At 41.2% G+C, this 25,460-nt stretch overlaps 1 protein-coding gene across 3 annotated transcripts in view; it reads left to right on the forward strand.

Annotated features, from left to right (window-relative positions):
- The window catches only part of AK5 (adenylate kinase 5), a 243,016-nt gene that overhangs the window by 117,250 nt on the left and 100,306 nt on the right, over nucleotides 1-25,460 (forward strand). For all 3 annotated transcript variants that reach the window (XM_036825085.1, XM_036825077.1, XM_036825068.1), the window contains exons 7-8: nucleotides 7,460-7,550; nucleotides 14,791-14,867. In XM_036825085.1, the coding sequence (XP_036680980.1) occupies nucleotides 7,460-7,550; nucleotides 14,791-14,867 (168 nt within the window). The remainder of the gene's footprint in view (nucleotides 1-7,459; nucleotides 7,551-14,790; nucleotides 14,868-25,460) is intronic.

Consider the following 25,460-nt stretch of genomic DNA (forward strand, 5'->3'; position numbering starts at 1 on the left):
GATTCTTTATTCTTTGACTCTTCCCAGCAACCTTCTGCAAGTCCTGAGACCTAGTCTCTCCCCTCTTATTGCAGGTGGTCTGGCTTTGGATCCACCATCCCCTAATGAGACAACCAGAGTAAGGAGCTCTGGGAAAGGAGTCTGGAACATTGCCCCCCAGTCAGGGGCAGGGCTGAAGCCCTGGCTGGGACGTGAGGAGGAGCAGCTGAGCCAAGGCTGTGCCTCGGGTGCGGGTGGAGAGAGAACCCCTGGGGCAAAACCAGAGCAGCCTCTACAGGAAGTGCTAGATAGAAAATGGACCCCGACCAGAAATCTACTCTCCAACCCCAGAGAGGCTCTTAGAAGGAGGGTACGCCTACCCTTTCTTTGATTACTGAGGAAGGATTGAGTGGTAATGAGAGGAGAAAAACAGAGTCCACGCTAGATGACTTCAGTCCTCTTAAGAAACTAAAGGGCAGGGTTGTTTAAGTTGTAGAAGGCTACTGGGGAAGGTACAACTAGAGTCAACAGTAGACAAAGAGGATGGAGAAGCAATAGCCAGCTTCCCTGTGAAACTGATGACTTTAAGCTAAAGAGCACGAGAGAGAGCTCTATTTGCAGTTGGGACATCTTCCGCCTCTTGCGGTCAGCTTTGCCTGTCCTTGCTCCTTCCGATGCTCCTGGCCAGCCTGCAGAGAGGTTCTTCTGCCAACAGACACATCCATCTGGCAGGATACGCATATTATACAGAGAAATAAAATCACCTAGTATGGCCTCAAAATGGAAAACAAGATCAAGAATATTTGAGTCTATTGCATCTGGACCTGGCTTGGCTTGGCTTCAGTCTGTCCTGAGAGTACTCCTTTAGGGCTTTAACTCTGGTTTGTTCTGCAAGAGCCCAGCTAAGATCTATGGCTGCCCCATGGAGCTGAGAGCTGATCTTGACAGCCTTGGCAGTTCGATGTAGACAGATGTGGATTCGGATCCTGGTTCCACCACCTACATGATTTGGCTTTCCCAGACAGAATGCTGTCCCTACTTGCCCCACCCCCAACCAAATCTACTTTGATGCTTCTCTTCAAATTTTGTGTTTAATTATGAAGATTTAGAAACACAGTTCTGCAGAATAATATAAACTGTGATTACTCCATCGCTCATAACTACAGATTTCACCCCTGGGACCACAAGTTTTTTAATGATCACTATTTTAGTGCAGACTCCAATTTTTGTTGGAGGAAAACAAAGTACTGTAAAGAGGACACCAACCAATCAATTCTTTAGAAGGAAGTCTTGAGACATATAAAAGAAAAGATTTGAAGGGCCAGTGTTTTGCATGCTGAAGGATCTCCAGTAGCAAATGATGAAAATCATTTGGTAGAGAGCATACTTAATTGAAATCCCTTGCAGGAAACCAGGGAGAAGTAAAATGTTGAAGAAGCTGGTATGATGCTCAGAGAATGATACTTATGGGATATATAAAACTGAGACAATACTAATAACAGAGCCGGTTTATTTCCTTTTCAAATGTTGAAGCAGAGAAAATATAGGAGACAGAGCTAAGTTTAATGAAAGTGGAATCTAGAAAGACTGAACTGTTATCCTCCTTTTCGAGTCCTTTTAGGATATTTTATACACCTAACATTCCCAGCTAGCAGAGCTAAGAATACAGAATACCTTGTCTCTATGGAGAAGATCTGGGCAGCCTCTTGCAGTCTGAAAATCAGAGCCAAAAGAAAACAAACAAGAACTCATTTCTGCCATTAAAATTGCAAATCGTCATTGTTGCTTTCTCCTCAGATGGTGCCTAATTCTGCTCAATCTACTATAATTTCCTTTCCTAACCTAGATATATTTTGTATGATTTTGAAAGCTGTTACAACATTTGTTATTCAACTTAAAACATGTTGTGAGTGAACTGGGGAATTTGGTAAGCATCTCATTTTGAAATTTCCAGTTGACTTCCCCAGCCCTCTTACATTAAATGACATAAAACAAATCATTGCAGACCGTGTCCTCTGTGAGTTCTTTCCCTCAGAATAAGAAAAGAGGTTTGTTAAGATTGCTAGATATTAAATAACAATCACCAAAAAGATAAAGGGCCCACCTAATCACAGAATTTCAGAGCTGGGAACAACCTCGGACATCATCTGGCCTAGTGGCATACAGTTACATCTGCCCCCAAAGCTTGTTTCTGACCCACGAGATCTATAGAAACTGTTATTTCTAGAAGCTTCATCACCCTATACCTATGCTACCCCTGCAGTATTATCACTTCTACTATCCTTTGTATTTTGACGTTTACAGCACGGGTTCTTGCAGGTCAAAATTAGAGAGAGAGAGAGAGAAAGAGAGAGAAGGTAGGAAGGAAGAAAGGAAGGAAGGGAGGGAGGGAGGGAGGGAGGAAGGAAAGGAAGGAGATCGTTGCTACTTGAGTTTCAAAACACTATTTAGAAACCCCAAAACTGAGAATGCTTTGGTGTAGACGAGGGTTTCTCAACTTCAGCACTACTGACATTTTAGGCTGGATAATTCTCCATTGTGAGAGGGCTGTCCTGTGTACTATAAGGTAGTTAGCAGCGTCCCTAGACAGTAGCCTCCCCCTCCCAGTTGTGACAACCAAAAATATCTACCAGCATTGCCAAATATTGGGGCAGGGGCGGGAGGGGTGGACAAAATTATTCCAGGTTGAGAACCATGGATGTGTATGGTTTGTGCAAAAACAAATAATAAGTAAAAAGTCTGATGATTGAAAAGCCAGTTCTCCACTCACCATACACACAACCTCTCCAACACTGAATGTTACCATTTTGTAAAGATCTTTGTCCATTAAGTGGCAGTTGTCCTGATAGTACTCAATCAGAATGCTCTCCAAGGTCCGTATGCCACATAATTTGCCAAATGACTAGAGACAAGAGTCCCATGCTAGTCCTGGAGCGGTCAAAGTGGGATGTTACAGAAAATAAGGAAGTCTAGGTTAAATTCTGTGGTCCTGATGCAAGAGTGAGTGGGCTTCAACAACATCTGTATAATCCCAGTGTTGAGTTGGCTATGTGGGTGTCATCTTCCTTCCTTGGGGCTCCTTGTTCGTAGTCCAATCACTTAAGAGTGGTCAGTTGAAGAATCTACCTAGGACATAGTAGATACTCAGCAAATATTTGTTGAGTGCTTTCATGAATGATGTTTTACTTTTTGCATTTTGCCTTTTGGATTGGACAATTAAATACTTTTAGTCTGCCAGAGCTAAACATATCCTTGTTCAAATCAATTGGAGGATAGAATATCTCCTAGAAAATCTCAAAGTCAGTTGTATTCCTTGTTACACAATCCCCAAGTTTAAAAAAAAAAAAAGTGTATGCGTGTGTGTGTGTGTGTGTGTGTAGCAATCAAAGGTCTATAGAAGATACTCCCTCAGCCTTAAGGAGGAAAAAGAAGGACTGCAGTTACGCCAGGCTCTGTATTGAGGTATTAAATATACCATCTCTTTAGTCCTCACAATAATCACATTGTATATATGCTAAGAACAGGGAAATAAGTTGTTCAAGATCAGACTGCTGCTACAGGGAAAGCAGAAATTCAAATCAAGCTCTGGTTGAGTTTTAAGCTGCCTAAGCCAGTTTACAAGCTACCCCTGACTCACTTGGCCCATGTGCCCCGGGCCTCGGCCACTTGTTGAACCGAGAGCTGTCCACCGATGCCCTGCCTTCCAGCGTGGCTGACGGACCCAACCAGCCTCTTAAGGATGAAGGCTGGGCTTCACCGTCCCCAGCCTGGTGGGAGCCTGTGCAGAGATGGCTCCCAGACCCAACCAGACCAGACCTGCAGGGGGTTGGGCACCTTCCAGCACTTCTAGATCCAGATGCTTTGCCACTCCCTGGGGCATGGCATCTGGCTTCCCACGGGCTGCCCCGGGGTCTAGGAAACACAACCAAGAGGTGGGGGGATTTAACTCTTCATAAGGAAAATTTGGACCAATGGAAGCACGAAACTGAAAAGACAGCATATACATGCCTCTCCCTACCTCCCTCCTCAGACTGTTCTGAGATGTACTGGTTCCATTTAGCCTTTCTGGAGACCAGCTGTGACTTTGTGAAGCTGGGGCCCAGATCAGTAACATGCCACCTTACATTTGCTTTGCTTCCTTCTTTGTCTCACTTCCCTTTTTCTTTCAAACTTACTGCCCTGGGGTTACATGCATACGCACACCCCCAATAAAGTGTTAACCTATAAGTTTTGCCTTAGGTTCTGTTTTCTGGGGAACTACGGCTAAAACATAAGTTTATGTTTTTTTATCTATAAAATGATATGCTGCCACCCATCTTTCAAAAGCCCAAGAAAAAAATAGAAACAAACCCCCTCTTAGTAGAACTTACCCCTTACTGATGATAGCTGACAGACATTTTGAAAGAAAAAAACCAGCCATGGTCTATGGGTGTGGGAAGCAGTGCATTAAGGTGGCACTAATCTTGCCTTGGTGGTCCCCTCGTATCTGCCCTAACCACCATCTGCTTTTCTCCCCCTTGCGTTTAGACAAAAGGGCTGTGTTAACACTCATTTGAGCAGCAGGGCTATATTTGTCTATGATGATCATATGTAGCCTGATAGGATGGAAAGTGTCGGTCATCCTAAGTGCAAGTCCTACTTCTCCTTCTTGTTAGCTGTTTGACTTGAGAAAGTCATAATATCTGAGTAGGTATTTCCTCACTTGTAAAATAGAAACAAGACAATCTGCCTCACCTTTCCCATGGGCTGATGTGACATAGTGAAAGTACTTTAAAGCACCATACGATGAGCTTTAACTGTGTAAGGGGAGATTAGGTAATAACTTTCTAATTTGGGCTTCTAAATTCCTCTCACTAAAGATAATGAAACACTTCATTAGGAAAATATATAAAGGAATAAATCACTTAAATATTTTCAAATATCTTCAAGATAATAATTAAGATTAAAAACCAAGATGGAATAAAAGAGACTGTATTTCCCCTCCCATGAAACAAACAAAAATAAATAAACAGAAAATATATATTAAAAAAAAAAAAAACAATTTTAAGACACTGGACATCAGACAATGAGGTGATTCCCTGAGAGAAAGGAAACAAATGTGGTGGGCCCTGTGATTGCCCCCAGCTTATTACTGGAGACTTTCCAGCTACAGTGCAGGGAGAAGGAAGCCTTGTGGAGATGGGTAGACTCCAAGAGTTGAGGAGATGGAGCTGAGAGTGCAAGAGACCCAAGGTGGCTGGACTGCAGAGGACAGAGTGCCAGAGATGCACAGAGAGAGAACTCTGGAGATCTGCAGAGGGTTCCCCTCCAGCATCCAGCAGAGTACTAATCAGGGCATGCCTATGAGCAAACTGCCCAAAGCTGAGGGAAAAACCACCCAGAAGGATCAACAGGAACAGTAGCTGGGGCTCACACCAGCCTGAGAAGAGTGCCTGTTTCTACAGCCAGACTGGAAAATCCCTTAATTCACAAGGAAGTGGGTAGAGTACTTCAAAGTGTCTTGCCTCAACAGGGCGGAATAATTAACCCTAAACTAAACACTGCTCTGGTCCAGTCCAACAAATCTTAAACACAAGACCTGAAAGGATCAAGTTGTTTCCAAGTAACTAAACTTCATTCCAGAATGAAGCTCAAGAATATAGAAATACAAAAACACCTACCATCCAACATGGTCAAATTGTCAATGCCCGGCATCCAGTAAAAAATTACCAGGCCTGCAAAGAAACAGGAAAATATGCCCCATGATAATGGGGGAAATCAATCAAAACCAACTCAGTTGTAGGAATTAGTAGAGAAGGATATTAGAAGTTATTATAATGGTATTTCATGTCTTTAAAACCTTAAATAGAGACATAGATATTTTTAAAGACTCAAATCAAACATCTATGGATAGGGGCTTCCCTGGTGGTGCAGTGGTTGGGAGTCTGCCTGCCAATGCAGGCGACACGGGTTCGAGCCCTGGTCTGGGAGGATCCCACATGCCGCGGAGCGGCTGGGCCCGTGAGCCACAATTGCTGAGCCTGCGCGTCTGGAGCCTGTGCTCCGCAACAAGAGAGGTCGCGATAGTGAGAGGCCCGCGCACCGCGATGGAGAGTGGCCCCTGCTTGCTGCAACTGGAGAAAGCCCTCGCACAGAAACGAAGACCCAAAACAGCCAAAAATAAATAAATAAATAAATTTATTTAAAAAAAGAAAATCTATGGATAAAAACTACAATGTCCAAGATGAAAGATACCCAGGATGGAATTAATAGTATATCCATACAATGGAATACTACTCAGCAATGAAAAGGAATAAACTTGATAAACCTCAAAATAATTGTGCAGAGCGAAAGAATCCAGACAAAAATATTTCATGTTGTACGATTCCTTTTACATGAAATTCTAGAAGATGCAAAGTAATCTCCAGTCACAGAAAACATATCAATGATTACCTGATGCGGGGGGGGGGGGGGGGAGGGCAGGGGGAAGGTATCCCCAAGCGGCACAAGGAAACTTTGGGGGGAGGTGATGGAGATGTTCACTATTTTGATTTTTATGATGGTTTCATAGGTGTATACAGATGTCAAAGCTTATCATTTTGTACACTTTAAATACATGCAGTTTATTGTATGTCAGTTATAACTCAGTAAGCCTATTTTAAAAAACCAAAGAGACAAAAGTGTATTTCTAAAAACCACTGAGGGACTTCCCTGGTGGTCCAGTGGCTAAGACTCCACACTCCCAATGCAGGGGGCCCCGGTTCGATCCCTGGTCAGGGAACTAGATCTCACATGCTGCAACTAAGAGTTCACATGCCACAACTAAAGACCCCGCATGCAGCAGTGAAGATCCCACGTGCTGTAACTAAGACCCAGCACAGCCAAATAAATAAATATTTAAAAACCACTGAACAACTTGGGAAATAGAGGATTTATAAATGTAACCACATTTTTAATATTTAAAATTGTGTAAATTTTAGAGAATGGTAAAATATTTGAATCCATAATTTTTGTTACATCTAAACCTATAGTGTCTGTAGACTATACCTATAGAATAGCATCTATAGTATTTGTATAGTAGCTAAAATTTGGTTTGAGGGGTCTCTTTTTTCTTTTTTTTAACAATAAATTAGAAAATCTATCCCCATGTTGTTTAGAAATATTTTTTCATGAAGGAGGCAGTGGCAGGGAGGATTTCAAAACAAAACTAAGAGCCAGAAAAGCACAAGTTATGGGTTTTTCCAAAGCTTGTTTTAGAAATTAAGAAAATTCTACACAACTTTCTTAACCGTGAGTGACTGTACACTTGCTCCCTAACACCCCTGTCTGTTTGATATGAGGTCCAGGATTGAAAAGCCCTATAAATATCTGATTAAAGACTCAGTTCCTGTTGTCCTGCTTCATTAGAGATAAAGTTGTGTGATGCATGTTCATTATATTTTGGAATGAATTAATTTATGTATTCTCACGTTCCCAACTTGTCTGTCCTGATTTCTCCCAGTTTGATGCCGACCGAGACGAGGATGAGGTATTCTGTGACATCAGCCTGGCAGTTGACAGCAAGTTATTTCCAAACAAAGAGGCTGCAGCAGGTAAGTCACTGTGTCCTTTGGGCTGCAGTATACCCTGATCCCCTGCCAAGCGTCTAGGGCTTTGTAGTAAGGTTGGAGCTCAACAAACTGCCGTAAGGTCGTAAGGATGATGTTGTCCTCAGGTCTTTGCACCTTCTGGTTTAAAAATATAGGCACAAAACAACATAGAAAAGAGCCATACATCTGGCTCTTAACAGTTACTGCCTTTCTTCCAGTCATTGCACGTGCAAATTAGCAGGCAGTCACAATGTAGCAAAGGACCTCTGTTACTATAATTTTAAAAAACTGATCTAACCCACAATTTGTGCAACAATAGAAGTTACAGTTTCTCCAGAACTCCCTAACTCATACATGTCTCTCCTGTGCCACCTGGGAAAAGCCTCCTCTTTGGTGTGATAGCTGCTCCCATCCCCACCCACAGCCCCTGTTGTGGCCCTGCCCCTTCTCTTCCTATGTCTAGAAGTTTGACGTTGGACAATCGTGCAGGGTAATCATACCCCTTTAAGTAGGCGGTACTCACATTTCTGCCCTTGACCCTTCTCTCACTCTCTTTTACTCTTTCTCTGGGTCAGCTCCTTGTCCGTCCTGGTTTCAACCATCAATTCTACGTGGGTGACTCTCAAATCTTTCTCAGTCCTCACCTTTCTTCTCAGTTATGGCCTCAGTGAATAAAGACCAAAAGTTCCGGGCTGTACAGAAAAAGGCTAAACACCTAAAAGTTTGAAGCCGTATTTGAAGCTCACTGCGAGTAGGTTCGAAGAAAGACAGAGTTTTTTAAAAGGCAGTAGTCTTTCTGGACAGACCCACAGAGCACAGACAGCTGATGTAAACTCGCCTGCCTCATTTTCCAGTGATATTTACAGAAAGATGGCCTATTGCAGGGCAAGAGGGAGTGTTGAGAAGCATGTAAGATCATGTAAACAAAAGTACCACTGCTCTGAAAACTGCTGTTGACACCTGTGCTTTTATTTTAATGTTTCATTTAGAACATTCCTTTAGACCTCTAACAACAAATATCTGTCGGCTAGATACCCTCAGTTTCCAAACAGTGGAGCAGAGGAGAAGATTTAAGCGGCCCCTTCTTTAGAACTCCCAGCATTTTATGGCTCTGAAGTAGCATTTCTCCAAAGTAGCCTCGTCCTATAGTGATGCAGCTGGGCTGGCTTGTGTGCAATTCAGTAAACTGTGTCTTTTCCTCTTCATGTCCCCTTGGTAGAGTGCACGGTGCCTGACCCACAGCAGAGGTTTCCAGGAGACCACTCCTTCCTCTCTACAACTCCGAGCTTATGAACAGAGGGGTCTGTGCTCACAGCCTCGACTCCCCCTAGCTCCCTTCCACTTCCAAGACCCCTGAAAACTGGGTTCTGCTCCAGCCTTAAAGTAAACATGTTCTGTCTGTAACAGCCCTGGTGAGCGAAGGGAACCCGGGAGGGCTTGTGGTAAACCAGAAATAAGCCATACCTCCCCTTCCAGAGGCAGCCACTTCACAGCCCCAGGTTACTGTGCCATTAAGGAATGGGCCAGTGTTGCTGGATCCTTCTCTCTTTCCAGAGAAAACAGAAACCTGCACCAGCAGGTGAAATCTCCCAGCTTGTAAATGTTGGTGACTCAGTCAATTAAGCAAGCCATGTCCGTGGCCTCTGCTCTGTGACTCGGCAGCCCCCAGGTTCTCTCCCTTGGCTCTTCCCTTCTCCTGAATCCTCTCTCTGCAGTATCTCAGCTGTCCCACTGCTCCCATATCACCTCCACGTGAATAGCTTTCAATTCCTTTAAATTTTTTACATAAAAATCGTATATGTTTAAGATGTACTACACGATGATTTGATTTGTGAAATGATTACTACAGTCCAGCTAATTAACATACTTCATCTTCATATAGTTACCATTCTTCTGTGTTTGATGAATGAGCATCTGAAACATATTCCCTTAGCAATTTTCCAGTATTCAATACATATTATGAACTGTCGTCACCTTGCTGTGCATTGGATCTCTAGGCATATTCTTCCTACGTAACTGCAACTTTGTACCCTTTGGTCAAAATCTCCCCATTTCCCCCACCTGTGTGTCTGTGGTAACCACCATTCTACTCTCTGCCTCTATGTATTTGACTTTTTTAGTTTCCACATGCAAGGGAGATCACACAGTTTTTCTCTTTTAAGAGAACCAGGCAAAAGTGTCCCTGCCCTCACACCTCACACCGATCACGGATCGTCGTTCCTCAGAGACACCTTGGGAGTCCAGGCCTCCTTCACTATCCCTAGCGAACTCATCGAAGCCTTTGTCATCCCTTGCCGGCCTTTTACATCATCCCTGGCCCGGCCCGGCCGTCTGTTAGGAATCCTGTTGCTGCCATGGGGATCCTCCCAGAATGCAGCTCTGATCACCTGACAAAAACCAAAACAAAGCAAAACCTTCCATGACTTTCCTGCAGGCTGAGCACCAGGGTTCTTACCGTGACAAAAATACCCTTAGCTTTCCTGCAGTGGTCCTGTCCCCGTCAGAGCGTCACCTCCCCTCCCCCACACCAGCCTCCTCCAGCTCCTGAATGCCTCAGGTACCTTCCCGCCTCTGGCCACTTGCACAAAGTACTTGGAACCACCTCTCTCCATTTGCATCCCTCTACTCTCTCACCTCCTCATCCCGTCCTTCACCTGGCCGGGTCCTGCTTTGTATCTCAGTTTAAACGTGATTTCCTCAAGGAAACGTTCTCAGACCCCATCCCAGACTACATCCCTGTGTAGTGCTCTGCCCTTTACCTTCAGGGCATTCATCGCAACTGCGATTATATAATTAGATATAGGATTGTTTGTTAAAAATCTATTTCCTTTACAAGAGTGCAAGACTTCATGAGGACAGAGAGTGTACATGAGCGTTGGTCTGAAACCCAGTATGGATCTCATGCGAGATGCCACATTAGCCCTTTCTCTTCTAGCTGGCCACCTCAGCTGGGCTACTCACCTGGGCCCGTCAACTCACAGCCACACCAAATCTCCTTTGGCTCCAGAGCAGAGTGTGCATTTGCTTGCCTCCAGGCCAAAGAATGCCAGCCCCTGAACCTCTGCACCCCGTCTGCGGCCATGGAGTAACTAAAAAAAAAAAAAAAAATCCCCCCTTCTCTTCTCACCCAGAACAGTCCCCCAACACCCAGTTCCCTCGAGGAGCTTCCTTCTAGCCCCAAATACTGCCAGGATATTTTTTTCCAAAGAAATACAATGCCCTTCTTCAAAGGAATTCTAACACAAACTGCTACTAACACTTCCAAGCCGGTGGAATTAGAGCTGGATTCTCCAGTGCCTAATGCCTAAGGCGCTTAGGAGGGATTTAATGTTCAAAGAGCGAATGATTAAGATCGAGATCCACACCATTGTAAAGCAATTATACTCCAATAAAGATGCTAAAAAAAAAAAAAAAAAAAAGATTGAGATCCACAAAAGTAAAACTGTCCTTTTATCCATTTTTCAGTCATTCAGCATATATGTATCGAATGCATAGAATTTCTAAGTTTTGTTCTTAGATTCAGAGATGTAATACAACCCCACCTAAAGCTGCCGACGGTTTAGCAGAAGAGACAGGAGAAGGGAGAGACCGCTTTCCTCAGACGGGGCAGGAGAAGTGTGAGAGGAGCTTTGTCTGCAGACGCCCTTCACCGTGCAGGAAACCCCGCCTTGCAGGAGTCTCCCTCTATCTGGTACTCCAAGTGGGAGGAGGGCCTTCCTAAAACTTCAGATCGAAAGTTCCACGAGGAGGAAAAAATCTTTACCAGTGTCCCAGAAGGCAGTATGGTTAGCCTTCCTGTACCTCTGAAGGCAATTTGTCATCTTCCCACTTAAATTTAAGGAGACAACCTGAAAATATTTCCAAAGACCATTCAATGTCTAAAACTAGTGACACTGAGTGCCCCCTGTGGGGTTCTATTTCAGCTCATACCTTTCTCTGTTATCTGTGGGAAGGATACTTTTAAATCTGAAAAGAAATCAAGAAATTCAAAATAGGGGGAAATGAAAGCCATACTATCACTTTTGCAAAAGGTCCTAATTTTGCTGTCTTCTTTGAGTAACAAGATCATTGCAGTTGTTTTATGTGTTCAATTGTCCAATGAAAGATGGCAAAAATGTGTACATATGGTTATATTTACCTCCCTATTTTGTATGTCAAGCCTTAGACTATTATTAAAGGTCCCATTTTCAGCAAACCAAGTAACCAATACTAAAAGAAAATGAAAGCTATTCAATCTTTATCTGAGCTGATAATGACATCCTTTGTCTATGCCTTCTATGATCTATTAGTACTGTTGCCAAGAGCAACAGCATGTCAAGAAATTCCACCCCTTGATGATACAATAAAATTTCTGTTAAAAACATTTTATTAGGAAAGCCAATCTCTTCTTCCTTATAAGCAGAAGTTGCTTTTTAAACAAAGACCTCTTCATTCTACCATCGCTGAAGATAGTTTTCTAATAATCTTGTTCCATTTTCAAATATTAATGTGTAATATCTCTGTTAACTGGGTTGTCTAAGAGCCCTTCAGGTTGTACTTTATTAAAACGACCAAAAGAACAGTTTCTAATTAAATAAGTAGGACACAGGAACTGAAACAGCTGTATGTTTAATTAGCCTTTGTGTTCAGATCACGTTGCTCACTGCACATGAATCACTCTAAATTCTAAGGGGAGGATATCATTTGAGTATCTATCACACCTAGTCAGTGGTGAATAATATCCATATTGTGGAAGTAACGAAAGCTAGTTAAAATTGGCATTGCCTTTAATGGTGCTGTCAATAGCTGCCACCTTGACTGTCACAGGCTGGAGTGACACCTCTTTATTCCACTTTCTATTCTTCCCTTTCCACAGCCGCCCAGTGACCCACTTCATCATCGGCCATTCACCGTTCCTATTTTCTCAGAATGTAGAAGAGATAGCACGTTCCTCCAAGGTCCTCCCCTGTAGAGCACTGTAATGAAAGATCATGTTTATAAAGCCATTTGGATTTTGCCTGCTTACAACTTGGAGTCAGCAGGCTATGTTAGAAATGGGAGCAGTGACTTCTGTCTTTGATCTCAGTCACTTTCTGCATGACCTTGCCCAAGCTATATAACTTCTCCACAGCTCATTTTCCTCTTTTCTAAAGTGACAGGGTAGGATTCTATGAAATATTAAATTCTAAAATGTCCATGATCTTATAATGGAAAAATGTACGTTTTACTTCTGCCACCTTTACTGTCTCCCAACACATACGTGCAAACTGGTCTTCCAACTGGGTTCTGAGACATCAGGTAGTTTGGCCCTAAGGTACACCTTTTATTTATAAGGTACACCTTATAAATAAAAGTATTTATCTGAAAAAATACTTAAAGCACAGAGACAGAAAAATTACAAGTATATAATCCTTCTACTTAAAAAATTATATATAAAATTAACGTTTCCATATCATCCCTCTAGTCTCACTTTATTAATAGTCCTCCCAACTCCATTCTACAAGCACCTCATTAACACTGGTGTTGCCAAGGGCATCACCAAGAATTGTGCAGTACACACTTATGCAACTATACATGGTAGCTCTACAGTTAGTTACTTTTCCAAAATGGTTTGATGGGTCAAGTATCTCCATTTTGAAAGCCTTTACTGTACTTAAAAAAAAATTTTTTTTAATTACAAACACAGTAAACAATGGTGTTACTGCTTAGTACTTAGTCGATTTGATAACGGGTTAGTACTTAGTCAATTTGGTGAACAGCAGGGGTAATGATGAGAAGAAAGAAATGAGGAAAGACTGTGTGGGGACACACCTTGATCCTTTTTCTGGAAGAAAGTATGGAAGCAGCATCTCTGGGAGAGGTCCATATCTGAGAAGTGTGTGAGATGCTTGACATTTTTTTGAAAACTCATCTTCATTAAACATTACTCATTGCATATTCTGAACAAGAGTTATTTGGCAAGGGCAAGTTTACAATGAAGCATGGGGTGGTTGGTTTCTTCACAGGGTGCCTGGCTTTTTATGGACAGCACTGAATTCTGTCTTTCTGGCTAGTTAGGTAATATATATTTCCCAGCAAGAAAGAGTCATTAGATGAGGACGATGAATCAATTGTGCTTCAGGAGTCCCATTAAGAAAATTACTGGTTTAAGTGTGAGCCTTGGGGATTAATGGAAGGTAATTCAGTGTAACCTGTAGTACCTAGGGGGAAAAAAGTCTATATTAATACATTAAGTTAACCTGATTTTTCTCACCTTCAGGGACTAAGGTGACCCAAAGGCTAGAGGAAAAACTTCTCAGGTTCTCATGGAGTGAGCAAACTCAGCCCTTCTTTTCCTGGAAACCCCTTGCTCTACTCTCACTCCATACTTTGCTCCTGGTGTTCCTTCTTCCTCAGCCACCATTGCACACCCTTAAACCACTTCTCCTCCTGGACCACCCTTATTTGCCCTCACAGTTTAGACTTACAAACTATTTCCTTGTGAAGAATCCCACCCCCATCATCTCCTCCACTACTAATCAGAATTAGTCTTTCTTTTTGGTTTCTGAACCTTGCTGTTGATAAATTCATCTCCTCCACAAGATCACTGTCTTCTTAAGGGCGCAGACAGTGTCACCAAACCGTACTTGGGTCTACTCCCCCACATGCAGTAAAACCAGTCTGCTGACACCGGGTTGTGGTGAAGGAAAGTGCAGCATTTATTGCAGGGTGACCAACAAGGAGTTCAGAACAGCTAGTGCTCAAAAAGCCCAAATTCTCCGTGGGTTTCAACAAAGATTTTTAAAAGCCAGGTGAGGGAGAGGTGTCCCAGGGCATGTGATCAGTTCGTGCACAATTCTCTGATTGGTTGATGGTGAGGTAACTGGGTGGTGTCACAGGGGTTAACATTATTGTTCCTTAGGCACTAGTAGATCTGGGAGCTAGGTGTTCATGATCGTCATGTAGTTAATTTCTTCCATTTGGTGATGGTTTTAGCATCTGTAAAACAACTCAGGAAATGTGCATCAGATACTATTATCTAGGTACTTCAGAGAGGAGCTAAAGCAGAGGATATTGGGGAGGGGGTCTGTCCTGGGAAGGCCCCATAGGGTCCTGCTCTGTTACATCTGCATTTTCCATCTGCAGGCCAAACAGTGCCTGGCAGATGGGAAGAGTCTGGAAATATTTGTAAATAGGACAATATGGAAACTTGGTGGGTGATTGTTTGCCTTAGAAATGTACACGGATGACCTCCATCAGGTAATCTTTGTTTTCCTAATCTTAGGTTCAAGTGACCTTGATCCTTCAATGATGTTGGACACTGGAGAGATCACTGATACAGGATCTGATTATGAAGATCAGGTACTTAGAATCTAAAAATATTTCTCTATTTAAATGTTTCTAATTTTAGTCTTTATAAATGTTTCATGAAAATTAGAATTACAAATCATTCTGTGAAATGTTTACAGAGAACTAAAATAATCTATTCCATGATAAATCATACAGCTTTTATACATTAACTTTGGCCCTTTAACCCTCCCTTATCCACAGATTCAAAGTGGCAATTAATTAAGGAAAGATTTGTGGTCAAATGTTACATGAGATAGAAGTGAGGTAACATGAGGTTCTGTTGGCCAAGAATTTGCCTGTGTCTCTATCCCTTCCCTGTAATAAGCCCACACTGTATTTACTAAGCATTTGTTACAGGTTCAGGGCTTTGCTTTTCTCTTTCTAACCTTTGAAAGGGACTGATGACCAAGGACAACACAGCCAAGAAATTAAATATATTTTCTATTTGAATAAAACCAAAGAAATTTATCTGGGTCATTTTTTCTCAGCAGAAGAACTCTTCCTCCTGCTCTATTTTAATGATCCAAAATAGTTGGCAAATGATCCCAGTCTCTAATTAGGCCTTATTTTTTAAAAAGCATCATGTCTGATACTTCCATCTCTCATCAGTGCTCCTCTGTTGTGGCTGAAAGCCAAGTGAGCATGTTCTTCTGAAATTGTTTTTCCCCCATTTTCAGCTAATATGTGTAACAAATAAAGGGGATAGATATGACCAGTGTCCAAATGTAATGGCTGTCTCTCTGTTTCATATACATATTCAGAAGCTATTTTCACAAGCATTATGTTTCTTCCCTTATATCACAAAGCAAGGAGAAGATATTGACAAGTATTTAAAATATTTTTTAGCATATATTAAGCACTTCAAACATACTAAATATTGTGCTAAGTTCCTTAACTTGACTATCGTACTAATTCCTCACAACATCTCTAGGAAATAGGAATTATTATCTTTATTTCATAATTAAGAGAATTAAGACTCCAGGAGTAATTTGCGCACAGTTACACAAATAGTTTCACAGTGGGGAAGTGAACTCAGGGCACCTTCCTTAACACCTGCACTCCGCCACCCTCATCCTCACCTCCAAAGACAGGCCATTCAGTGGTGCCTTTTTGGAGCCTTTTCAGTTGCTAACTCTTAAGACCCCAGCAGAGGCAAATGCCAGACAACCACCGTGAAGGGTGAGCTCACCATCCAAAATTACAGACTGCACCAAGAAATGAACTGTAGCAAGAAATCCAGCTGATTAAACAAATGGAAGGGTTCACACTCCAAGGACTGGGGATAACAGAAAAGCCTGAAAGAAATCTTAATCTGGGAATATTTAAAATATCCAAGGAGATAAAGGGAAGATTAGAAACCATGAAACAAGTGCAGGAAAGAATGGAAAGGAAGAAGCAGGAAGGAATAGGGAAGAAGAAATAGAAATTCTAGGCACAAAAAAATAGTCATTGCAATAAAATTTCAATTAACAGGTTGAAGAGTAGACTAGACACAGCTAAAAAGAGACAATGATAGGGGTGGGGGGTGGGATGAATTGGGAGATTGGGATTGACATATATACACTAATATATATAAAAGAGATAACTAATAAGAACTTGCTGCACAGTACAGGGAACTCCACTTCGCTGTACAGTAGAAACTAACACAACATTGTAAAACAACTATACCCTGATAAAAAAAAAGAGAGAGAGACAATGATAGAGCTGAGGAAATTTCCTTCAAATGAAACAGAGAGCTAAATCATTGTCAAAGGAAGAACTTAGGAGACACTGAGGATGGAATGATTGGGTCAACATATTCTAACAGGAGTTCCAGGAGGATAAAATGGAGCAGATGGGGCAGAGCTGCATTTTAACAGATAATGGTTGAGGACTTTAAAGAGGTGAGAAAAGACAAGTCCCCAGATTGAAGGAGCACATCCAGTCCTGAGCAGGAAAAAAAAAATCCTCGCCTATTCTTTTTCCATTTAGTTCCTCAACAAATATTAACAGAGCACCTACTATGTGCCAGGTACCGTTTAGGCACTTGGACTATCTAATTGTATAAAACAGGCAAGGATCTTCCATACAGGTGGGGAAGACAGATAGCAAACAATAAACATAATATATTAGTAAATTCTCTATTGTTAAGTGCTATGAGAAGAAAAAAAAAGTAGAACACGGTAGGAGGGTTAGGAATGCTGGGTTGGGGAGGGCAGATTACAGTATTAAATAGGAGAGTCAATATTAACTAGGACAGCCTCACTAAAGAGGTGAGATTTGAGCAAAGACATGGCATATAATGTAAAACATCGAGAACACAGAGGACAAAAATAAAATATTAAAAGTGAAAAGGCATTACCTATAAAGGAACAGCAATTTGGGGGACAGAAGATTAAATGAAGCAAGGGTTTGCATTTATTGAGTACTTACTGTAAGCCAGACACTGTTTTATGGTTTACATGCATTATTGCTAATCTTTACAATAACTCAAGAAGGTAGCTCTGTTTATCCCCAATTTACAGCCCAGGAAACTGGAGCTCATAGAGGTTAAATGACTTCCCAAGACCAAAGAGCTAAAAAGCAGTTGAGTCAGGAATCAAACTATGATCACCCCAGAACCAAAATCTAGTTTATGCTTTCACACTCCAAATAAAGCCATTATCAAGGTCACTGGTAATCTATTACCAATTCCAGTTAACACTTTTTTTTTTAAATAAATTTATTTATTTATTTTTGGCTGCATTGGGTCTTCGTTGCTATGCACGGGCTTTCTCTAGTTGTGGCGAGCAGAGGCTACTCTTTGTTGCAGTGTGCGGGTTTCTCACTGCGGTGGCTTCTCTTGTTGCAGAGCACGGGCTCTAGGCGCACGGGCTTCAGTAGTTGTGGCTCACAGACTCTAGGGCGCAGGCTCAGTAGTTGTGGCGCACGGGCTTAGTTGCTCTGTGGCATGTGGGATCTTCCCAGACCAGGGCTTGAACCCGTGTCCCCTGCATTGGCAGGCGGACTCTTAACCACTGCACCACCAGAGAAGACCCCCAGTTAACACTTTTTATTTATCTTTCTTGACCTTTGCTGCCTTTGATCCACCACACTTTTACTGTAAAGGGCCAGGTGGTAAATATTTTAGGCTTTGTGAACCATAAGGGATTTGCTGCAGCTACTCAAACTTTGCCATTGTAGTGCAAAAGCAGCCACAACTATACTTAAACAAGAGTATGGCTGTGCTCCAGTAAAACTTTATTTATGGACACTGAAATTTGAATTCCACATATTTTCCTGTGATTTATTTCAACTATTTGAAAATGTACAGCCCATTCTTAACTGAGAGGCTGTGCATAAACAGGCAGCAGAGTGGATTTGACCTGCACGCCGTAGTTTGCTGACCGCGGCTATAAACCATCCCCATTTCTTGACAGTGTCCTCTCCATTAGCTTCTAACACTTCTATAGTATTTAATACTGTTCTAAGTGCTTCACATTTATTTCCTCATTTTATCCTGAGACAATTACGTGAAATTGACATTATTATCCCCATTTTACTGATAAGGAAAGTGAGGTACAGAGAAATTAAGCAGTTTATTTAAGGTCACACAGCTGGCAAGAGGTAAAGACAGAATTCAAACACAGCCGTCTGACTGCAGAGGCAGGATCAAGAAAGATAGGTGAGGCTCTGCTACGGTAACAAATAAAAGTCAAAATCTGAGTGTTTTCCTTCCAGCGAGACCTCCAGAGGGATCATGGATGGGAAGGAAAAAAGCATGGGAAGGGAGACTTGCTCTTCATTGCACATTTCTTCATCCCATGATCATCTGACATCCCTAGTCACTGGCTCTCCCTCTGTGCGAAGAGGCAAAAGGATGGAAAACGGAGCTTACTCAGGTGCCCAGGAAGAGAGAGACGGGTTTAGTGAGTGCGAAGCCAGCCTGGGCCACAAAGCTCTGTCCCCCACCATGTGTTCTCTCTCTGGCACTCCTCCTACTTCTTGGCTCACTCTTTCTTGCTTTCCTTGCTGAACTCCACTCTGTTGGTCTATTATTTCAGTGCAGGTGCCCGCCAGCATCTTGGCCAGGGACCCTTCAATCCTCACTGCACATATTCTCCTTTGAGAAGCTTGACCACAGCCAGTTTCTCTTTTCCTAAGGCATGGAAACCTCAACAAAGTTGGGGCTCCGTTCACAAGGAATAGTGAGGAAATGTGGGCATTTCAGCTTCACTCAGAATTCCCTGGTGGGCTCCCAGAGCCTATGTCTGCCTGCTAAACAGCACTGGCTGGGTTTTCCATGTGCATCTCAAACTCAACACGTCCAAAACTGAACTCACCATCTTCCCCCACAAAATCTGTTCTTCCTTCTGTTTCCCCTATTTCTGTGAAGGATACCACCATCCTCCCAGCTGCCCAAGCCAGAGACCAGGGCATCTTCCTAGTCTCCTTCCTTTCTCTCTCTCCCTACATCAGTTTGATCAAGAAGCTGGTCAGCTGGTCAGTTCTCTGGTGCAGGCATCTCTCCTTCCCTCCCCAGTTCCACTGCCACTGTCCTGGTTCACACCCTGACCCTTCTTCCCCAGGACCGCTGAGACAGTCTCCTAACCAGTCTCCCTTCCCCAGGCTCCTCACCCATCAAAATCATCTTGCTGAAAAGCCAAGTCAATCATCACATTCCACTGCTTAAAACTCTTCATGGCTCCTCATTGATGTTAGAATTAAATCAGAACCTCTTATCATACATGGGAACTTTCAAATTAGAGTCTGACCCTCTCCTTTCCTTCCCCAAACTCATCCCTTGCCAATCACCAAAACACACTGAATGCTCCAGCCACACCAAGCCATTTGCAGTTCCCCCCAAGTGGGTTGTGCTTTGCACAGTCTCTTTCCTCTATGTGGAAGCTTCCACAACCCTATCACCCCTATGCCGGATAACCCCTACTCATGCTCCATCAGAACCATGCTTCTCCTTGAGGAAGCCCTTCTCATTACATGTCACCTTCTTGGGGGATCCATGAGACCCTGTGTTGTAATATCCTCTTGCATTGCAGGGACTGTGTTCTGCTCTCCTGCCCAACACACAGTATGTGCTCAATAGATGTCCAGTTTTTTAAAAAGTCAATAAAATGATTTCCTGTTCTTCTACTTAATATGTAACTTTTTGATAACTTGCTAACTCTTTCGAGCCTGGGTTTCCTCTTCTCAAAAGTGATGACAGTAACCCCACTTAGACATGCTGTTTGGAGAAGTAGGGAGTGTAAGGTACCTTGCAGGGAACAAATGCTTCATAAATGTGAACCCCTTTCCCTCCTCTCCCAAACCCAACTTTTCAGCAATCAGTGTCTTTCTGTAGCTGACAGAGGCCACCATGGCTTCAGTTAATTGAATGCTAATGGAGCACTTATGGTTTTCAGTCTGGCATGTAGGAGCTTAAAAATTACCACTGTCCTAACAAGTAAAAAGCTGAACAAACTGAAAAGTCTCTTCTTAGAAGTGAGGTCATAAGGCAAACTGCTGCACCTAAAATTGGAGAAACAGGCAGATTCAGAGAATCACAACTTACCAGAGCAGAAAACCTCCACAAGAACCAGGGCCAGGGTAAGAAAACCTAAACTGTAATTGATGAATTGCTGGAGACTCAATGTAGGCAAGTCTGAGGATAAAAATTCCATGGGCATTAATTACATGGGACTGAGTGAACTGATGAGGATGAGTATAATTTTTGTGACTTTCTGTTTGAATTAAAAAAAAAAATCCCACAAGGACTCAGAGGCAAAGAATATACAAATCAATTTTCACTGCAAAGTAAAGGAGCTGCTACAGTGGAGGATTACTGGACTGAATGTCAATATTATGACATAGTATGAGTGTGTTTCATGTTTGGTAATTGCAATCGTTGCTTTTGTTGTGGTCATCCATGTACAATGCTTGATGTCAGTCTATTTATCTCTTGTAAAAATAAAATACAGTGTGTATGTGTGTGTATGTGTGAAAAAAAAAAAATTCCATGGGCATCCAGTCATGGGGTCCCCACACTTTTGTGGGTTTTACCACTAGGAGCTCTACCAGATTCTCACAGTGACTATCAGTCTCCTCATGCTTCCAGCAGGCAGAGGAGAAAAAAAAAAATCATTTTGAAAGCCACCTGAGCACTCTGTCCTTAACAAGGCCTGCTCTCAGGAGAAACTCACCTACTGGGGTTTTATTAGAGCCTAACCTACCTAGGAGAATGGAAATACCCAACTCCATCCTCCTCTAGCCATCCTGTCTCATCTAAGGGGGGGGAACCTGAGAAGCAGTGGTGAAGTTCACAGTCCAAGGGCACAGGCTCACCAAAAGACTGAGACCTAATCATAGGACTATGTACACTTCATAGAACGTGTCTCGTCCCCCCACACTTTACCACTACAGTACTAAAAGCTTATTTACTGCAGTTCCTTTTACCTAGTACATCACATCCACTTTTCAACAAAAAATTATAAGGCATACTAAAGGTAAAAACACAGTTTGGAGAGACTGAACAAGCATTAGAACAAGAGTCTTCAGATAAGTCAGGAATACTGGCCTTATCAGAATAAGAGTTCTTTAAAACTATGATTAATATACTAAGGGCTTAAATTGAAAAAGTAGACAACATGCAAAAACATATGGCTAATGTAATCAGAGAGATGAAAAACCTAAGAATCAAAAAGAAATGTTAGAGATCAGAAACACTGTAAGAGAAATGGAGAATGTCTCTGATGGGCTCAATAATACACTGGACATGGGTGAGGAAAAATATCTCTGATCTTGAGGATATGACAAGAGAAACTTCCAAAACTGAAAGTCAAGAGAAAAAAGACTGAAAAAAACCCCCAGAATATTCAAAAGCTGTGAGACAATTACAAAAGGTGTAATATATCAATGTATGTAATGGGAATACTGGAAAGAAAAGAAAGAGAGAAAGAAACAGAAGAAATATTTGAGGCAATAATGATGGGAATTTCCCCAAATTAATGTCAGACACCAAACCACAGATCCAGGAAGCTCAGAGAACACCAAGCAGGTTAAATATAAAACAAACAAAAACTACATCTACCCATAATCATATTCAAACTGCAGAAAATCAAAGACAAAGAAAAAAATCTTGAAAGAAGCAAGAGGAAAAATATATCTTACCTACAGAGAAGCAAAGATAAGAAAAACATCTGACTTCTCCTCAGAAACCATACAAGCAAGAAGAAAGTGGAGTGAAATATTTAAAGTGTTGAAGGAAAAAAACCCTAGACTTTAGTATCCTGTGAAATTATCCTTCAGAAGTGAAAGAGAAATAAAGACTATCTCAGACAAACAAAAATTGAGGCAATTTGTTACCAGTAGACCTGCCTTGCAAGAAATGCTAAAAGAAGTTCTTTAGAGAGAAGGAAAATGATATAGGTGAGAAATTTGGATCTACATAAAGAAAGGAAGAGTATCAGAGAATGAATAAGTGAAGGTAAAATAAAAACTTATTTTTCTTATTCTTAATTGATCTAACCAATAATAGTGTGTTCAAAATAATAGCAACAATATATTTGATTATGTGTGTTTATGTATGAGTGAAATGAATGACAGCAAGGGATGGAAGGGAGGAATTAGGAATATTTTGTTATTACAAGGTACTTGTACTGTCAACTTATTTGAAAGTGGATTTGGATTAGTTTAAATGTATATTGCAAATTCTAGGGCAACCACCCTTTCTAAAAAAAGGTTTAAAAAGAAATATAATCGATATGCTAAGAAAGGAAAGAAAATGGAATCATATAAAATGTTCAGTTAAAGCCACCAATGCAGAAGAAGTTTGGAAGACAAAAATAAAAACAAAGAACATGGGCAATAAATAGAAAATAGTAACAAATATGCTAGATGATAATCCAACTATATCAACAAACAATTTAAATATCAGTGATCTAAATACTTCAAAGACAGAGTTTTTCAAAGTAGATCAAAATACAAGATCCAACCACATGCTGTCTACAAGATACCTATCTTAAATATAAAACACATATAGATAAATGTAAAGGAATGGAGAAAGATATGTCATGTTAACACTAATTAAAAGAAAGCAGGAATAGCTATATTAATTTCAGACAGGGCAAAACTTCAGAGCAAGGAAAGTTACCAAGGATAAAGATGGGCAGTACATAATGATAAAAGGGGGGGGCTCAATACTCCAGGAAGACATAACAATTCATAATGTATATGCTCCTAACAACAGAGTTTCTAGATGCAGCATCTGCCCAAGTCCTTGATCCCATTCCTTCCATTTGCCCCAGGACCTTGCACCATTAACTGATACTGCTTTATCTTTCTAAAGTTCTCATCTTCAGAGTATCTTTTTTCTCTAAGAAGCCACCATCCCCACTTTGAAGAAAGAGGTAGCCATCAACAGTGCCAAGTGTCATAGAAAGGCCAAGTAGGATACTGTCTTTCCTCTCCCTTTTCCTTCAACACCATATTTGGTGAAAGAGATGTCAGCTGCCCTGCTCCTACGTCCTCACCTTCCATTCTGCCCTATAAAACAACTTCTGCCTACCTATTCCCCTAACAGACAATTAAGAGTCATCTAATTAATGTCAAGTCAGGAGAACATTTCCTGTTTCTTACAATGTCTGGGACTCCAGATGCTTGATGGCACTTCTGCTTTCTCAGAACTCTTGGCTCCCTTGGCTTATGCCACCTCTATGGCCATTATTTCTTTGTCTCCTCCCCACCCCCCAGCATGGTTTTTCTTACTCTGCCCTGCCTTTAAAATATTGTGTTCACCAAGTTCCTTTTTTTTGTTTGTTTGTTTAATGCCAGCTTTCAAGGAAGGAAGAATATGTCTGACACTGTTATATACTCATTCTGTTTAAAACCCGTCCAGATGCCTTAGTGGGCTCTGTCAGGAGTGGGAGGGTCCCTCTTCTTTTACAGCTGCTTCAGCCATGCCCATGACTTCAACTGTATTAATTTATGTATTAATTCAATGAATGTAGAGACTATCTGATGTGCCAGACTCTTATATGAGCTACTGAAAATATATGGTGAGCAAAAGAAGACACGGTTCCTACTATCATGGCTTTTATGGTAGAAATAGATAATAGTAGAATAATCACATAAATATAATATTAAAACTGAATTAAAAGTGTTTGGGAGAAGAAGTACATACTGCAGTGTGTATGATCAAGTGGGATTTATCCCAGGGATGCAAGGATTTTTCAGTATCCACAAATCAATCAGTATGATACACCACATCAACAAATTGAAGAATAAAAACTATATGATCATCTCAATAGATGCAGAAAAAGCTTTTGACAAAATTCAACACCCATTTATGATAAAAACTCTCTAGAAAGTGAGCATAGAGGGAACATACCTCAACATAATAAAGGCCATATATGACAAATCTACAGCTAACATCATTCTCAACAGTGAAAAGCTGAAAGCATTTCCCCTAAGATCAGGAACAGGACAAGGATGTCCACTCTTGCCACTTTTATTCAGCATAGTTTTGGAAGTCCTAGCCATGGCAATCAGAGAAGAAAAAGAAACAAAGGGAATCCAAATTGGAAAAGAAGAGGTAAAACTGTCACTGTTTGCAGATGACATGATACATAGAAAATCTTAAAGATGCTACCAGAAAACTACTAAAGCTCATCAATGAATTTGGTCAAGTTGCAGGATACAAAATTAATTCACAGAAATCTTTTGCATTTCTATACACTAACAATGAAAGATCGGAAAGAAAAATTAAAGAAACAATCCCATTTACCATCACATCAAAAAGAATAAAATACCTAGGAATAAACCTATCTAAGGAGGCAAAAGACATGTACTCCAAAAACTATAACATGCTGATGAAAGAAATCAAAGATGACACAAACAGATGGAAAGATATACCATGTTCTTGGATTGGAAGAATCGATATCGTCAAAATGACTACACAACCCAAGGCAATCTACAGATTCAACGCAATCCCTATCTAATTACCAATGGCATTTTTCACAGAACTAGAACAAAAAATCTTAAAATTTGTATGGAGACAAAAAAGACCCTGAATAGCCACCTAGAGGGGTGGGATAGGGAAGGTGGGAGGGAGATGCAAGAAGGAGGGAATATGGGGATATATGTATACATATAGCTGATTCACTTTGTGGTACAGCAGAAACTAACACACAATTGTAAAGCAATTATACTCCAATAAAGATGTTAAAAAAAAAAACAAAACCCAAATAGCCAAAGCAATCTTGAGAAAGAAAAACGGAGCGGAGGAATCAGGCTCCCTGACTTCAGACTATACTACAAAGCTACTGTTATCAAAACAGTATGGTATGGCACAAAACCAGAAATATAGATCAATGAAACAGGATAGAAAGCCCAGAAAAAAACACACACCTATGGTCAATTAATCTACAGCAAAGGAGGCAAGACTATACAATGGTGAAAAGACATTCTGTTCAATAAATAGTGCTGGGAAAACTGGACAGCTACATGTTAAAAAATAAAATTAGAACACTTTTTAACACCATACACAAAAATAAACTCAAAATGGATTAAAGACCTAAATGCAAGACCAGTTACTATAAAAATCTTAGAGGAAAACATAGAACACTCGTTGACATAAATTGCAGCAATATCTTT

Source organism: Balaenoptera musculus, chromosome 1 (assembly GCF_009873245.2).
Source record: "Balaenoptera musculus isolate JJ_BM4_2016_0621 chromosome 1, mBalMus1.pri.v3, whole genome shotgun sequence".
Classification (NCBI taxonomy): Eukaryota; Metazoa; Chordata; class Mammalia; order Artiodactyla; family Balaenopteridae; genus Balaenoptera; species Balaenoptera musculus.